The sequence below is a fragment of the Argopecten irradians genome, chromosome 8 (genome assembly GCF_041381155.1).
Source record: "Argopecten irradians isolate NY chromosome 8, Ai_NY, whole genome shotgun sequence".
Lineage (NCBI taxonomy): Eukaryota > Metazoa > Mollusca > Bivalvia > Pectinida > Pectinidae > Argopecten > Argopecten irradians.
The window spans coordinates 18,514,718-18,530,629 of NC_091141.1; the positions used below are offsets into that span (position 1 = coordinate 18,514,718).

The window sequence follows — 15,912 nt, forward strand, 5'->3', positions numbered from 1 at the left end:
ACCTGTAATTTACGTGTATAAACTGTATTGCAGATTATTAGCTTACCTGGCCCGAAGGGCCGGTGAGCTTATGTCATGGCGCGGCGTCCGTCGTCCGTCCGTCAACATTTCCTTTAAATCACTACTAGTCAGAGTTCTGCATGGATTGTAACCAAATTTGGCCACAAACATCCTTGGGGGAAGGGGAACAGAACTTGTATAAATTTTGGCTCTGACCCCCTGGGGGCAGGAGGGGCGGGGCCCAATAGGGAAAATAAAGGTAAATCCTATAAATCGCTACTTGTCCTAGAGTTCTGCATGGATTGTAAACCAAATTTGGCCACAAACATCCTTGGGGGAAGGGGAACAGAACTCGTATAAATTTTGGCTCTGACCCCCCCGGGGGCAGGAGGGGCGGGGCCCAATAGGGAAAATAAAGGTAAATCCTATAAATCGCTACTTGTCCTAGAGTTCTGCATGGATTGTAAACCAAATTTGGCCACAAACATCCTTGGGGGAAGGGGAACAAAACTTGTATAGATTTTGGCTCTGAACACCCGGGGGCAGGAGGGGTGGGGCCTAATAGGGGAAATAGAGGTAAATACTATAAATCGCTACTTGTCATAGAGTTCTGCATGGATTGTAACCAAATTTGGCCACAAACATCCTTGGGGGAAGGGGAATAGAACTTGTATAAATTTTGGCTCTGACCCCCCGGGGGCAGGAGGGGCGGGGCCCAATAGGGGAAATAGAGGTAAATCCTATACATCGCTACTTGTCCTAGAGTTCTGCATGAATTGTAACCAAATTTGGTAATACTAGTAGGTCTTTATGTCAAAGTTGTTTGTTGTTCCATATCCATGGTAATACTAGTATGTCTTTATGTCAAGGTTGTTTTTTGTTCCATATCCATGGTAATGCTAGTATGTCTTTATGTCAAGGTTGTTGTTTGTTGTTCCATATCCATGGTAATACTAGTATGTCTTTATGTCAAAGTTGTTTGTTGTATCCATGGTAATACTAGTAGGTCTTTATTATGTCAAAGTTGTTTGTTGTTCCATATCCATGGTAATACTAGTAGGTCTTTATTATGTCAAAGTTGTTTGTTGTTCCATATCCATGCTAATACTAGTATGTCTTTATGTCAAAGTTGTTTGTTGTTCCATATCCATGCTAATACAAGTGGGTCTTTATGTCAAAGTTGTTTGTTGTTCCATATCCATGGTAATACTAGTGGGTCTTTATGTCAAAGTTGTTTGTTGTTCCATACCCATGGTAATACTAGTATGTCTTTATGTCAAAGTTGTTTGTTGTTCCATATCCATGGTAATACAAGTGGGTCTTTATGTCAAAGTTGTTTGTTGTTCCATATCCATGGTAATACTAGTATGTCTTTATGTCAAAGTTGTTTGTTGTTCCATATCCATGGTAATACTAGTATGTCTTTATGTCAAAGTTGTTTGTTGTTCCATATCCATGGTAATACAAGTGGGTCTTTATGTCAAAGTTGTTTGTTGTTCCATATCCATGGTAATACTAGTATGTCTTTATGTCAAAGTTGTTTGTTGTTCCATATCCATGGTAATACTAGTATGTCTGTATGTCAAAGTTGTTTGTTGTTCCATATCCATGGTAATACTAGTATGTCTTTATGTCAAAGTTGTTTGTTGTTCCATATCCATGGTAATACTAGTATGTCTGTATGTCAAAGTTGTTTGTTGTTCCATATCCATGGTAATACTAGTATGTCTTTATGTCAAAGTTGTTTGTTGTTCCATATCCATGGTAATACTAGTATGTCTTTATGTCGAAGTTGTTTGTTGTTCCATATCCATGGTAATACTAGTATGTCTTTATGTCAAAGTTGTTTGTTGTTCCATATCCATGGTAATACTAGTATGTCTTTATGTCAAAGTTGTTTGTTGTATCCATGGTAATACTAGTATGTATTTATGTCAAAGTTGTTTGTTGTATCCATGGTAATACTAGTATGTATTTATGTCAAAGTTGTTTGTTGTTCCATATCCATGGTAATACTAGTATGTCTTTATGTCTTTTTCCAGATTTACCCAAAATGGCTCTCCCTCCATGCCATGCATTTGTCCAGTTCTATGTTAACGTTGCTAACGGTGAACTTTCTTGTCAGCTCTACCAGCGGTCAGCAGATATGGTAAGGACAAACAAGTTTTATGCTACAAGGAAAATAGAACTTTATTACGTTACTACACACTAGATGTAGTAATTACTAAGGACATATATGTTTTTATGTAGCCTGTACGGGACTTTAAAATTGTCAAAACATATAAATTCATGGTTTCCGCTCGATAACTTTAGTATCTTGTCTAATTTCAACCAAATTGTTTTGTATAAATGAGATCTCAGATGAGTTTGATAATGTTCAATATCTGTTAATATTTGTAAGATTTACTGGATTTTAAAATCGTCATAACAGATAAATCCATGGTTTTTGCTCAAAAACTTTAGTATTTATTATCCCATTTCAATCAAATTTGGTCTATTGCTTTATATTAATGAGATCTTGGTATGAGCGGTTTGATACTGGTCAAAGAGTTACGGGACTTGATAACTTCACCTAATTATTAACAATATTTTCAACTGTAAATTACTATTTTTTGTGATGTTTTAAACTGCTGTGCAGGTGACACATCCACTTCTATGGAAATCTTGTTATATTTATAACAATCTGCCTATAAGCTTATCATGACCCCTCCCCTTTTTCTAACCAAAAGTTCACTTATGTTGAATTCCAATCTTTTTTAATACAAGCGAAGGATACAAATGCCAATAGATTATTTATTTCATTCTATTAACACTAACTAGGGTAGAGTGATATTAAGTCGGACACGATCTAGAGTCGGACATTTTTAACACGTCTTACCGTCCTAATTCCGGTTACCACGTTACAAAAAAATGCTGTCAACATACTAAATGAAGTATTGACTTTCTAGAGTTATCTTCCTTTGATAACTCTCTCGTTTACATATTTTGCCAAGTCGATCGAGAATAGTAACAAAAGTGGTACATTTCACGATGAGAGCGAGTAAAGTTTTATGACTTCAAACTGATATGAGAAGTCATTTCTTTTTATTATTACGCCATAAAACTTAAAGCTGAAGTTTAACTGTAAGATTTGTGTAAAACAAATGCAGAATTATCTTCATTTTGACAATAGAAACAGCATGTTATCTGACAATTTGGTTCAAAGTCGCAAACGTGATTTGATCTTGAGTCGGACACCAAAAATGTTCAAAAACGATCATAAGTCAGACAGTGTATTTTATAATTATACAAGTGAATGTATGTGATATATAGGCATAATAGGATGCCGTTATTACCGTTTTTCATAATATAAGTTTGAATCTTTCATCTTTTATTTTTTTAATATGTATTTTTTAAAATATTTAATGTCTATTTTTATTTTCTAATCAGTCTTTTAAGTTTCGTTTCAAGTCACCATTGGCGTTTTTCTTAAATTTTTAATCAGAATGTATGGCAATGCACATTAATTTAGTGGAAAAACGTGTGTAGCCCAATGAATAAATTTTCTATTTAAAAATATGAATACACCAAAATTTCTCATATTTCATTGGTGGCATTATGTTGATTGTGCAGTTATATATTTGTACTTTGTAAAGCAAAGAAGTGATATTGTACACAATACACGATTATTTTTACTCTTCCATCAAAAAGACAATTTTCTCTGACATATCAATGGTATATATATCAAAACTCATTCTCTGAATCATTTATCTAAAATATCAGCAACACAAGCTAGACACAGAAACTTTAATTTGGGATGGCCATGACTCACGATCAGCGCGGGAAAATGATGTCCATCCAGTCATCTTGGAATTTGGACACAGCACTTTTGGTTGTATAGTTTTCAATTCTTTTTAAAGTAATTGGAGCAGGTTCTGCATGTGTTTATTAGGAACATCGGAGTTGCTATTGGCCATCGTCGATTCCTGAAAATGTTTGTGCTTTGCAAAGGACAAAGTCTCCTAGCATCAAAAAATGTACAGTGTATTTCAGAATGGGTTTAGAGCGACAGGCATTTCTCCTTATTCAACTTATGCAACCACGATAAAACACAAACTCAGATTAGGCAAATAGTTGTTTAATGATAAGGCCAATGTGCTCGCCACGTCTGACCACGTAACATCGATACATAGCGCGTTTGAACTGCAGATCCCTTTCGTGGTTTAGTACGTCATGTTCTAAACTTTTACTAACATTGATAATTTTTTCCATGGAATCTTAGAAATAACTGAATATACTTTCAAGGAACATGTTATGTTTAAACATATAACAACCAAATTTCAAGCATTGTATGAAACAAAATCAATATACATTCCCTTATTATAATTGACCGCAGTTTCTTTCGTTTTTCAGTCCATGAAATATCTGCAACTATTTCGTCAGGCTCATTTGTTATACAAGCTATATTTATTGATTTCCCAGAGATAAACGGTATGTAAAGTGGAAACATTTTAAAGTGAAGTATAGCCACATCTGGTGCCCGCAAACGCACGTGTATCTATTCAATGTAGGAGCAAATGTAATGTTGTAGCAAAGTCATGTGCAGTTTGCTTGACAGCTTGCGATACGTCAATTACCGAAAGTAATATGAACAATAAATTCCTTCTTTAAGGTAGGTCCATACTTTTGAAAACCGCGCCAATTCATATGACGCTATACCGGAAGTTGCGGAGTTTGTTTTGAATTCCAGAATGGTTTCCGATACGCCACGACATCCCACTTGGATATTTTTTCAATATGTGAAAATTGTCTACATATTATATTGAATGTTTAAAATCATTAAATAAATCAAATAAAAGCAGTGAAGTGAAAATTATATGCTATCTCTGAGGTTTTTGCGGTCCCTGTCGTAAATGGGAATGGATTTTTAAACACCGGAAGTGCCGTTCGTCGCTATAAATGATAAGAGGGGACCCGGCCGGACCCAAATTCCGGAATTCTAAAAAAATCGCACACGTATTTCCTTCAAACACAAAATTTGGAGAAAATCATAAAAATAAACAGACATAAACCAGATATACTATCACAAAAACATATGAACTGATGTGTAATGTTTTTTGTGGCATGATTTTCAAAAAATAGTCAAATATGACCCATCTTAGCACTGGATGAAATGGGGGTAGGGTTGCGAGTTACAAACTTCAAGCTTACAAAATTGTGAAATTTTGATCGAGGACCCCATGTTTTTATATGATATTTGAAAAATATATTATCTTGGGCATATCATATACAAATATTGTGAAATTGACATGGGTTTTCATTTCCTTTTTGGCCTATTCATTGATTTTTTACGGGCGAAAATATGGCAAAACATGATAATTACGTATAGAAACGGTCCTGGGAAATAACGAAAATTAGTTAGCATTTGTTAAAATACAAGAGTTTTGTATATTGTTCTATCGTTAGAAATTTAGGACAAAAAATCAACAGGATCGAGACTACATTCACCCTAATATTACAGAAAACATAATTTTATGAATGTTTCTATTTCCGGCCAGCAAATTTGCATGGATGGTATATTTCAAGCTCAAATATCTCAAAAAGTAGTTCGAGAACACCCATTTATCTTTACAGATTTGAAATATACTTGAAAAATGCAAGAAAATAAGACCTGTTAGAAAAAAATGACATGGGTTTTCCCAAAAGTATGGAGCTACCTTAATGATCAATGACTAATATTTTTGATTCAGAATTTTATAAAATGTTAACTTAATCCAATTGTCCGACTAATCCAATTGTCCGACTCAAAGTCAAATGCGTCCAACTCTCCATCGAATTGCAGGTTAGGTACTTTATTTGCTCTGTATTGTATCGTAAGGTAAAAAACGAGAGTATCGAAATGGAAATATGATGCAGAAAGACTAAGTGTGCTCTCTGGGACGGTACCTATATCTCGACGTACTGCTGTTCTGAACACAAAGGGTGTCCGACTTACGATCACTTTACCCTAAGGATACAAATGCCAATAGATTATTTATTTCATTCTATTAACACTAACTAAGGATACAAATGCCATTAGATTATTTATTTCATTCTATTAACTCAAACTAAGGATACAAATACCATTAGATTATTTATTTCATTCTATTAACTCAAGCTAAGGATACAAATGCCATTAGATTATTTATTTCATTCTATTTACACAAACTAAGGATACAAATGCCATTAGATTATTTATTTCATTCTTGTTTGCAAATTGAATATGGCACACACACTACATGTAAGTATTTAGTGAAAATTCTGAATTTAAACCCACTAAACATTTTTCAGTTTTTAACTGACCTTTGGAGTATGGACTTAAAAGGTCTATTGCAGTATTTTGATATTAGAACTGTTAATTTGTCCTTTTCAGGGCCTTGGAGTACCTTTTAACATTGCCAGCTATGCTTTGTTGACCTACATGATTGCACATGTGACTGACCTCAAGGTTTGTAGACAAACAGATGACTTATGGGGAGGATATGATATTACTAAAAACATCTTATTTTGATTTACAAATTAAAATAGTACTAGAGATACAAGTATCAAAGTCTTTTAAAGACTAAAATAATACACAGATTACCGAGTTAGGCTTGTTACAGCCAGGAGAATTTGTACATATATAGTTATTACTTAGTTTGACTTGTATAGAGCAAGCAAACTTTGTACATATATAGTAATTACTGAGTTTCACTTGTTACAGAGAGGCGACTTTGTACATATATAGTAATTACTGAGTTTCACTTGTTACAGAGAGGCGACTTTGTACATATACAGTTATTACTGAGTTTGACTTGTTACGGTTACAGCCAGGAGACTTTGTACATATACAGTTATTACTGAGTTTGACTTGTTACAGCCAGGAGACTTTCTACATATATAAAGTTATTACCGAGTTTGACTTGTTGCCATTACAGCAAGGAGAATTCATACATATATAGTTATTACTGAGTTTGACTTGTTACGGTTACAGCCAGGAGACTTTGTACATATATAGTTATTACTGAGTTTGACTTGTTACAGCCAGGAGACTTAGTACATATATAGTAATTACAGAGTTTGACTTGTTACAGCCAGGCGACTTTGTACATATATAGTAATTACTGAGTTTGACTTGTTACAGCCAGGAGACTTTCTACATATATAGTTATTACCGAGTTTGACTTGTTACAGCCAGGCGACTTTGTACATATATAGTTATTACTGAGTTTGACTTGTTTCAGCCAGGCGACTTTGTACATATATAGTTATTACTGAGTTTGACTTGTTACAGCCAGGAGACTTTCTACATATATAAAGTTATTACCGAGTTTGACTTGTTGCCATTACAGCAAGGAGAATTCATACATATATAGTTATTACTGAGTTTGACTTGTTACGGTTACAGCCAGGAGACTTTGTACATATATAGTTATTACTGAGTTTGACTTGTTACAGCCAGGAGACTTTCTACATATATAAAGTTATTACTGAGGTTGACTTGTTACAGCCAGGAGACTTTCTACATATATAAAGTTATTACCGAGTTTGACTTGTTGCCATTACAGCAAGGAGAATTCATACATATATAGTTATTACTGAGTTTGACTTGTATAGAGCAAGCAAACTTTGTACATATATAGTAATTACTGAGTTTGACTTGTTACAGAGAGGCGACTTTGTACATATATAGTAATTACTGAGTTTCACTTGTTACAGAGAGGCGACTTTGTACATATACAGTTATTACTGAGTTTGACTTGTTACAGCCAGGAGACTTTCTACATATATAAAGTTATTACCGAGTTTGACTTGTTGCCATTACAGCAAGGAGAATTCATACATATATAGTTATTACTGAGTTTGACTTGTTACAGAGAGGCGACTTTGTACATATATAGTAATTACTGAGTTTCACTTGTTACAGAGAGGCGACTTTGTACATATATAGTTATTACTGAGTTTGACTTGTTACAGCCAGGAGACTTAGTACATATATAGTTATTACTGAGTTTGACTTGTTACAGCCAGGCGACTTAGTACATATACAGTTATTACCGAGTTTGACTTGTTACAGCCAGGAGACTTAGTACATATATAGTTATTACCGAGTTTGACTTGTTACAGCCAGGAGACTTTGTACATATACAGTTATTACTGAGTTTGACTTGTTACAGCCAGGAGACTTAGTACATATATAGTTATTACTGAGTTTGACTTGTTACAGCCAGGAGACTTTGTACATATACAGTTATTACTGAGTTTGACTTGTTACAGCCAGGAGACTTTATATATATATATATAGTTATTACCGAGTTTGACTTGTTACTGTTACAGCCAGGAGACTTTGTACATATATAGTTATTACTGAGTTTGACTTGTTACAGCCAGGAGACTTTGTACATATATAGTTATTACTTAGTTTGACTTGTTACAGCCAGGAGACTTTATATATATACAGTGGCACCTTCTCAAAACCGATCACCTCTAGAAACCGAACATGGATGTCATGTACGGAATGAATTCCTCTTTATTAATAGTATATAAAACTTCCCAAAACCGATCCCTCCCAATTCCGAATACCGGACCGATTTTGAGATCAGAATAGTCAAATGTAACTAAAATACACTTCTGAAAACCGGCCTTACCTGAACGACACCGATAGATTGCATTGAGGTCTGATCAACCGACCGTGAAATACACACATACCTGTACAATAGTTAATGCATGCCATGTCCTTGGGCATGTATACCGATGGGAAGGCTATAGGCCGAGATGGTGGTGTAATTATTTAATCATGCCTATTGTTTAGATATCTAACGAAGGTCTACCATGTGCACGCGGTTTGTTTACTGTAGGAAAACAAGCAGAGCTAGTAATAAAGAGAAAGTTTCGTATTCAAATCACACTTTTTTTTATTTACATATGTAGTTGTCGGATAACGTAAATTATCTGTATGAAGAAGCCGAAGCCATGTATTGTTTTATTGCAGACGAGAACATCCCCAAGAACATTCACGCAACTAACTAACTAAACTACGTTTATAAGCGGTAACAAAGTCAAGTTTGCTGTAATCCATTCCTTTTAAACGTATGATTCTCTCTTTTGTGATAACATTCACATTAACAATCAATATTGGTCGATTTTAACGAACACTAGGCATACATGCGGTGCACTAATGTAAAAAACAACTTCCGATCGATTAAATCCGGATCGTGATGATCGGTATTCGGTTCACTTCTCCAAACCGAACCCTCTCTAAACCGGCCAAAATTATATGCACCAACCATGATCGGTTTCGGGAGGTTCCACTGTATATATGGTTATTACCGAGTTTGACTTGTTACTGTTACAGCCAGGAGACTTTGTACATATATAGTTATTACTGAGTTTGACTTGTTACCGTTACAGCCAGGAGACTTTGTACACACACTGGGAGATGCCCATGTCTATGTGAACCACATTGAACCCTTGAAAGAACAGGTAAATTTACACTTATAGTAAATCTTTATCACTAACCCTCAAAAGAACAGATAATTTATATCTACAGCTAACTTTCACTACCAAAGTCTACTTCTAAAATCAACTTCTATTAATATATATAAAATGCCAAAGTAGTAACAGGCAATAAATATTAGATATCAATTTAAATCCTGTTTGATCAGAATGCACTATCACTGGGTACAAATTTCATCACCACATTGTCCAACATCTCTCTCAGACATTCAACAGTGACCTAAAGCATAATTTTCATCATTTCAGCTGGTAAGAGAACCCCGACCATTCCCAAAACTTGTGATTAAAAGGAAAGTTGAAGACATTGATGATTTTAAGTTTGAGGACTTTGAGATTGTGGACTATAAACCTCATCCCAAAATTACAATGGAGATGGCTGTGTGACCAGAACTGTGTGTGAGAAAATGTGCAATGTAAAGGCTGCTGTTTCAAAAGGTTGACTTTGGGAGAGCATGTATCATGTGAAATAAAATACATAAGTAAACTACAGCAAATTAATGGTGTGCTACATACATACAAAAATTATCTCATCAGGTTATGATGCATAGTAATTTATCATTATCATTTAAAAGAGTGTAACTCTCGCATACTGTGATTTCAGTCAAATGCTGACTGGCAGAAAATATACATATGTAGATAAATAATGGACATGATTAAAATTCTTTCACAGATCTAGCAAAGAAATGTTTCAGTTTATCATGAGACGAGGATAATTTACACCATTGGCCTAGATCTGACTTATTAATCCAGAACTAGAGTTTTTTTGGGTTTTTTTTTTTTTTACCACTTATCACTTACATTTCTGAAAACTGATTTGCCTACAGCTTTATTTGACGTCATCTTGTAGCTTTGTTTTTGAGTTAGGGACCAGTCTACATATGTACACTGGGATATTTTCTGTTCAATTCTTTGCCAAGTTCAGCCTTGTGATTTTTATTTTATACTCTATTCTTATTATTGTACTTATATTAAAATATTTACCTACAGATGAGTTTCAGATTTGTTTTTTCAAGGCAATGCCTAACATATTCCATATTAAAAATAAGTATCTCCCAGGGACAAATGTGATCGATCCTTTGAGTCTGTCCTTTATATTGGAAGAAGGTATAAGGTGTCGCTATACATGTATCAGTGTTGATGGTGTTGATCATTACTGACGTGTACTCAACTCTATACAGTCATGCAAGAATTCACCTGATCTGATAGAAAACAGTCCCAGATCAACAAATCGGCTGTAACAAATCATGTCTCACAGAAAAATCCTTACCCAAAGGGTCAGGATGACCAATCGCCATCATGTTGCGTCCTTCGTTGTGTGCTGTCCGCCGTGTGTAAACTTTTCATTCAAACCACTTCTTCTCAATAGCTGAAAGGTCCACTGATATTTGGCCAGTAGTATGCTTGGATGAAGGGCTACCAACTTTGTTCAAATGAATGACCTTGATCTTCATTGAAGGTCAAAAGGGTCATATAGGCTAAAATCTTTAAAAACAACTTCTTGTGAGTAACTAAGAGGCCTAGAAACCTGATGTTTAGCCTGTGGCATGCTGGGATAAAGGGCTACCAAGTTTGTTCAAATGGAGGACCTTGACCTTCATTCAGGGTCACAGTGGTCAAATAGACTGAAATCTTTTTAATGACTTCTCCTCAAGAACCAAAAGACCCAGGGTACTCATATTGGGCCTGTGGCATGCTGGGATGAAGAGCTACCAAGTTTGTTCAAATGGAGAACCTTGACCTTCATTAAAGCTCACAGGGGTCAAATAGGCTATAAAAAATTAAAAAGTTCTTCTCAAAACCAAAAGGCCCAGGGTACTAATATTGGGCCTGCAGCATGCTGGGATGAAGTTTGTTCAAATGGTGGACCTTAACCTTCATTCAAGCTCACAGGGGTCAAATACTAAAATAGGCTAAAAAAATGAAAAACTTCTTGTGAATAACTAGGAAGCCTTGATTACTGATATTGGGCCTGTAGCATACTAGGATAAAGAGCTGCTTAGTTTGTTCAAGTCAAAGACCTTTGTGTACTTTTAAGGACAAAGTCACGAATATTTTGTAAAATTGCAGCATCAAATAAGGGGTCTGTTATATTGCCTTAATTGTTAGCCACTCTGTATACTGTGACTCTGTTGTTTTGTGCCAATAGTCAGATGACCGTTAAGACCCATGGGCCTCTTGTCAGTATAATATCCTATTACCGTATTCGACCCAATAAGCGCCTCTCCCCATTTTTGAGGCCTTGATTTTAATTGCCCATGCATAAATAAAGACCAGAAACTGTTTAGATTTGCAATAATTTCGTCTTATTAGAACTTCTTCAATTTTTTAGAAGAAAAAAAGGGCGCTTATTGGGTCGAATACGGTATATCAGTCAGTAATTTATGGATGTGCCGGGTTTGTTAGTGAAGGAAAGGCAAGTACCAGGAATCACTGACCAGTAGTCTGTTCCTGGCAACTACCCCACATGGGATATGAAATCAGAGGTGAAGGACATGTGGTAATATATTGGGACATCTTGACCAGGTGTCCATTGAAGCAACAGATAAAGGTGGGCCATTATTAAATTGAAACTAGCAAAGTAACAAAATTGAATAAATATACATGTACACATCTATTAGTTATGCGTCTGATGAAGGTGACAGAGTACACATCGTTCTAGTCATCTGTCTGATGAAGGTGACAGTGAACACATCGTACTAGTCATCTGTCTGATGAAGGTGACGGTGTTCACATCGTACTAGTCATTTGTCTGATGAAGGGTGACAGTGTACACATTGTACTAGTCATCTATCTGATGAAGGTGACAGTGTACACATTGTACTAGTCATCTGTCTGATGAAGATGACGGCACACATTGTACTAGTCATTTGTCTGATGAAGGTGACAGTGTACACATTGTACTAGTCATTTGTCTGATGAAGATGACAGGTTACACATTGTACTAGTCATTTGTCTGATGAAGGTGACAGTGTACACATTGTACTAGTCATTTGTCTGATGAAGGTGACAGTGTACACATTGTACTAGTCATCTGATGAAGGTAACAGGGTACACATTGTACTAGTCATTTGTCTGATGAAGGTGACAGTGTACACATTGTACTAGTGATCTGTCTGATGAATGTGACAGTGTACACATTTTATATGTACTAGTCATCTGTCTGATGAAGGTGACAGGGTACACATTGTACTAGTCATCTGTCTGATGAAGGTGAGAGTGTACACATTGTACTAGTCATCTGTCCGATGAAGGTGACAGGGTACACATTGTATTAGTCATCTGTCTGATGAAGGTGACAGCGTACACATTGTACTAGTCATCTGTCTGATGAAGAGGACAGCGTACTAGTCATCTGTTTCTCCCAACTTGACAGGGTTATCCCGCAGTTGCTAGGGAAAAGACAACTATGTCTTTTAATGGGGTAGCGAAAAGACAGCTCACACGCGCTATACAGTGACGTCATCAATACATATGGCACCATTTTTACGCACAGCGACGTTCTTCACCATTTCTCCTTAAAGTATGGGAGAAAAAGAATCAAACATGGGCTTGTCAGGTGTACAGGGATATCTCGACCCTCGTGAAAGATTTTGACCATCAACCCTCAGCAAGACTCTGATTGACCAGCCAAGATCTTTCACTCGGGTTGACTTATCCCTGTCCACCTGACAGGCTCATGTAAGATTCTACTAGTCTGATGAAGGGGGGTGTACACATCATACTAGTCATCGAAACATCACAGTAAAAGTTCACTGATTGTGTTGTGTAACTATATCATTACATAGGTAAGCCTTACAAAGATATTGAGTTGACATCCAAAATTTACCAACAAAATCTTTAAGTGTAATTTGTTGTTTGTTCATGTTTTTGCAGACTCTCCATAATATGAAATACAAGTAGAAAATTGATTTATAAGTCCATTCTTAATGTACAAGACCACTCTGTAATGTACAAGTCCATTCTGTGATGCCAAATCAAATTTGACATTGGATTCTATGCTATACAGACAAAACCCATTGATTGGTTTTACATTTTTATTTTTCATTCTTTAATAACCATCCATTCAGCATGCCACATTACATCCTTTATAAATAAAGTCTTTGGCCAATTATATAACATCACCAGGCCAACAAACAAATTAGTCCTGATAGCTTTAACAAGGTCGATCTGTCATAAGTTAGGATTAAGTAACTGCGTTAATTACAATCAAAGCTTGGATATGATATTTTAGATAGATTGCTGCAGTAGATAAGCAATTCAAGCCACTCTATACTGGGCTATAACACAAAGTAAAGTGTCACTATGAAGGACTTGTATTAGTCCTGTTACATCCCCTTCGTCAAAATTAACTGTCCTTGTGAAGATGTAGCAGCAGATAAAGAATTTACACACAAAACACGATACAAAAACATGTAGCTATCTTAACTTTACAAAGAAGTGGCACAGATACATGTAGCTCTCCTTACTTTACGAAGAAATGACACAGATACATGTAGCTATCCTTACTTTACAAAGAAATGATGCAGATACATGTAGCTCTCCTAATTTACAAAGAAATGACGCAGATACATGTAGCTCTCCTTACTTTACAAAGAAATGACACAAGTACATGTAGCTCTCCTAACTTTACAAAGAAATGACACAGATACAGGTAGCTCTCCTAACTTTACAAAGAAATGATGCAGATACATGTAGCTCTCCTAACTTTACAAAGAAATGATACAGATACATGTAGCTCTCCTAACTTTACAAAGAAATGATGCAGATACATGTAGCTCTCCTTACTTTACAAAGAAATATACAGATACATGTAGCTCTCCTAACTTTACAAAGAAATGATACAGATACATGTAGCTCTCCTAACTTTACAAAGAATGACAGATACATGTAGCTCTCTACTTTACAAAGAAATGATCAGATACATGTAGCTCTCCTAACTTTACAAAGAAATGATACAGATACATGTAGCTCTCCTAACTTTACAAAGATATGACACAGATACATGTAGCTCTCCTAACTTTACAAAGAAATGACACAGATACATGAGCTCTCCTTACTTTACAAAGAAGTGACACAGATACATATAGCTCTCCTAACTTTACAAAGAAATGACACAGATACATGTAGCTCTCCTAACTTTACAAAGAAATGATACAGATACATGTAGTAGCTCTCCTAACTTTACAAAGAAATGACACAGATACATGTAGCTCTCCTACTTTACAAAGAAGGCAGATACATAGCTCTCCTTACTTTACAAAGAAATGACACAGATACATGTAGCTCTCCTAACTTTACAAAGAATGAACAGATACATGAGCTCTCCTACTTTACAAAGAATGAACAGATACATGTAGCTCTCCTTACTTTACAAAGAAGTGACACAGATACATGTAGCTCTCCTAACTTTACAAAGAAAAAAATGACACAGATACATGTAGCTCTCCTTAACTTTACAAAGAAATGACACAGATACATGTAGCTCTCCTAACTTTACAAAGAAATGACACAGATACATGTAGCTCTCCTAACTTTACAAAGAAATGACACAGATACATGTAGCTCTCCTAACTTTAAAAGAATGACACAGATACATGTAGCTCTCCTAACTTTACAAAGAAATGACACAGATACATGTAGCTCTCCTAACTTTACAAAGAGATGACACAGATACATGTAGCTCTCCTAACTTTACAAAGAAGTGACACAGATACATGTAGCTCTCCTAACTTTACAAAGAATGACACAGATATACACAGATAATGAGCTCTCCTAACTTTACAAAGAAATGACACAGATACATGTAGCTCTCCTAACTTTACAAAGAATGACACAGATACATAAGCTCTCCTACTTTACAAAGAAGTGACACAGATACATGTAGCTCTCCTACTACATACAACTTTAAAGAATGACAGATAATGTGACACAGATACACAGATATGTAGCTCTCCTAACTTTACAAAAAATGACACAGATACATGTAGCTCTCCTTACTTTACAAAGAAGTGACACAGATACATGTACTCTCCTACTTTACAAAGAAATGAACAGATACATGTAGCTCTCCTAACTTTACAAAGAAAAAACACAGATACATGTAGCTCTCCTTACTTTACAAAGAAATGACACAGATACATGTAGCTCTCCTAACTTTACAAAGAAATGACACAGATACATGTAGCTCTCCTAACTTTACAAAGAAATGACACAGATACATGTAGCTCTCCATAACTTTACAAAGAATGACACAGATACATGTAGCTCTCCTAACTTTACAAAGAAATGACACAGATACATGTAGCTCTCCTAACTTTACAAAAAGTGACACAGATACAGATACATGTAGCTCCTCTCCTAACTTTATAAAGAAATGACACAGATACATGTAGCTCTCCT

The 15,912-nt window shown here is 35.6% G+C and overlaps 1 protein-coding gene across 5 annotated transcripts in view; it reads left to right on the forward strand.

Moving 5' to 3' along the window:
• LOC138329576 (thymidylate synthase-like) overlaps positions 1-10,499 on the forward strand; it is a 34,279-nt gene extending 23,780 nt beyond the window's left edge. For 4 of the 5 annotated variants that reach the window (XM_069276656.1, XM_069276655.1, XM_069276659.1 and 1 more), the window contains 4 exons: positions 2,043-2,149; positions 6,392-6,466; positions 9,409-9,480; positions 9,760-10,499. In XM_069276656.1, coding sequence (XP_069132757.1) covers positions 2,043-2,149; positions 6,392-6,466; positions 9,409-9,480; positions 9,760-9,897 — 392 coding nt within the window. In that variant the 3' untranslated portion in view covers positions 9,898-10,499. Of the gene's footprint in view, positions 1-2,042; positions 2,150-6,391; positions 6,467-6,827; positions 6,975-9,408; positions 9,481-9,759 lie in introns of those variants that run through there. The other variant, XM_069276658.1, reaches the window with a different exon arrangement.
• The last annotated feature ends 5,413 nt before the right edge of the window (positions 10,500-15,912 follow it).